The 1,432-nt window shown below is 42.6% G+C and overlaps 1 protein-coding gene across 1 annotated transcript in view; it reads left to right on the forward strand.

Moving 5' to 3' along the window:
- Positions 1–324, forward strand: part of LOC101852019 (cilia- and flagella-associated protein 221) — a gene marked incomplete at its 3' end in the record, with an annotated part of 36,877 nt that extends 36,553 nt beyond the window's left edge. The window contains 1 exon segment of the mRNA XM_013082278.2: positions 194–324. Coding sequence (XP_012937732.1) covers positions 194–324 — 131 coding nt within the window.
- Between the last annotated feature and the right edge of the window lie 1,108 nt (positions 325–1,432).

Raw genomic sequence — 1,432 nt, forward strand, 5'->3', positions numbered from 1 at the left:
TATTAGATAGAGGCAAATAATAATTAAATATAACAGTAATAGATAGGCAAATAATAATTAAATATAACATTAATACTACTTATTAATGATAGAAAAAAAAATCTCTAAACACAGAGAAAGTATTGACAAAGTTGTTTGCATTTTTGTTTGTTTGTTTGTTTGTGTGTATATTTGTGTGTTTGTATGTGTGTAGTGGAGACCAGAGAGCGGCTGGATGGGCTGGAGGGAGTGGCGGCTCACGGCGACGTGCCAGATTTCTGCGCGGCCAAAGTGCAAGGGTTCAAGTTCCCGACGTATATCCCTCCCAACGTGAAGGATGACATGGTCAGTGAGTGTCGTGTGTCACTGAGTGTTGTGTGTCAGTGAGTGTCGTGTGTCAGTGAGTGTCATGTGTCAGTGAGTGTTGTGTGTCAGTGAGTGTCATGTGTCAGTGAGTGTCGTGTGTCAGGGAGTGTCAGTGAGTGTCGTGTGTCAGTGAGTGTCGTGTGTCAGTGAGTGTCGTGTGTCAGTGAGTGTCGTGTGTCAATGAGTGTTGTGTGTCAGTGAGTGTCGTGTGTCCGTGAGTGTCGTGTGTCAGGGAGTGTTCTATGTCAGTGAGTGTCGTGTGTCAATGAGTGTTCTATGTCAGGGAGTGTCGTGTGTCAGTGAGTGTCCTGTGTCAGTGAGTGTCACGTGTCAGTGAGTGTCGTGTGTCAGTGAGTGTCCTGTGTCAGGGAGTGTCGTGTGTCAGTGAGTGGTGAGTGTCATGTGTCAGTGAGATTGGTGTGTCAGGGAGTGTCATGTGTCAGTGAGATTGGTGTGTCAGGGAGTGTCGTGTGTCAGTGAGTCTGGTGTGTCATATACATATAGATGTAGATAGAGATAGATATTTGCTTTGTTGTTGATGACAAAAATGCCCATCTATTTTGAACGGAAGTTGAGATTTTTCAGATTCAAGGAATTCATGGAGATCCCCTCATTTCTCAGGGAAAATTAACGAGAAAACGGCCGCCAAAGTTGACTTAAAAAGCCTGAGGGTCCTTGAAAAGTGAACATTTACAATTTTTGGGCTTTCTTCAGTAGAATGGAGGCAGGAAAGTGGAGTTTAATGGAGGTGTAAGCTGGTGAGCCAAAAGTAGAAAAAAATTGCCCAACTACCAGAAAAATTTCAATTTTTTTTATTTCATCATTTTGACGAGCGCCTGATTTCATCATTTTGACGAGGGCCTGATTTCATCATTTTGACGAGCGCCTGATTTCATCATTTTGACGAGTGCCTGATTTCATCATTTTGACGAGCGGCTGATTTCCCCACGATGCCTCACATATTCTCTTCCGTGTCCTGTGATTGCAACCATGGTGTAATATATCATTCATTTATTTATATACGTATATCTCAGTCGGTGGTGTGTCCTGTGATTTCAACAGTGCTGTATGTATAAAAATATATATA

Source organism: Aplysia californica, unplaced genomic scaffold (assembly GCF_000002075.1).
Source record: "Aplysia californica isolate F4 #8 unplaced genomic scaffold, AplCal3.0 scaffold00166, whole genome shotgun sequence".
Classification (NCBI taxonomy): domain Eukaryota; kingdom Metazoa; phylum Mollusca; class Gastropoda; order Aplysiida; family Aplysiidae; genus Aplysia; species Aplysia californica.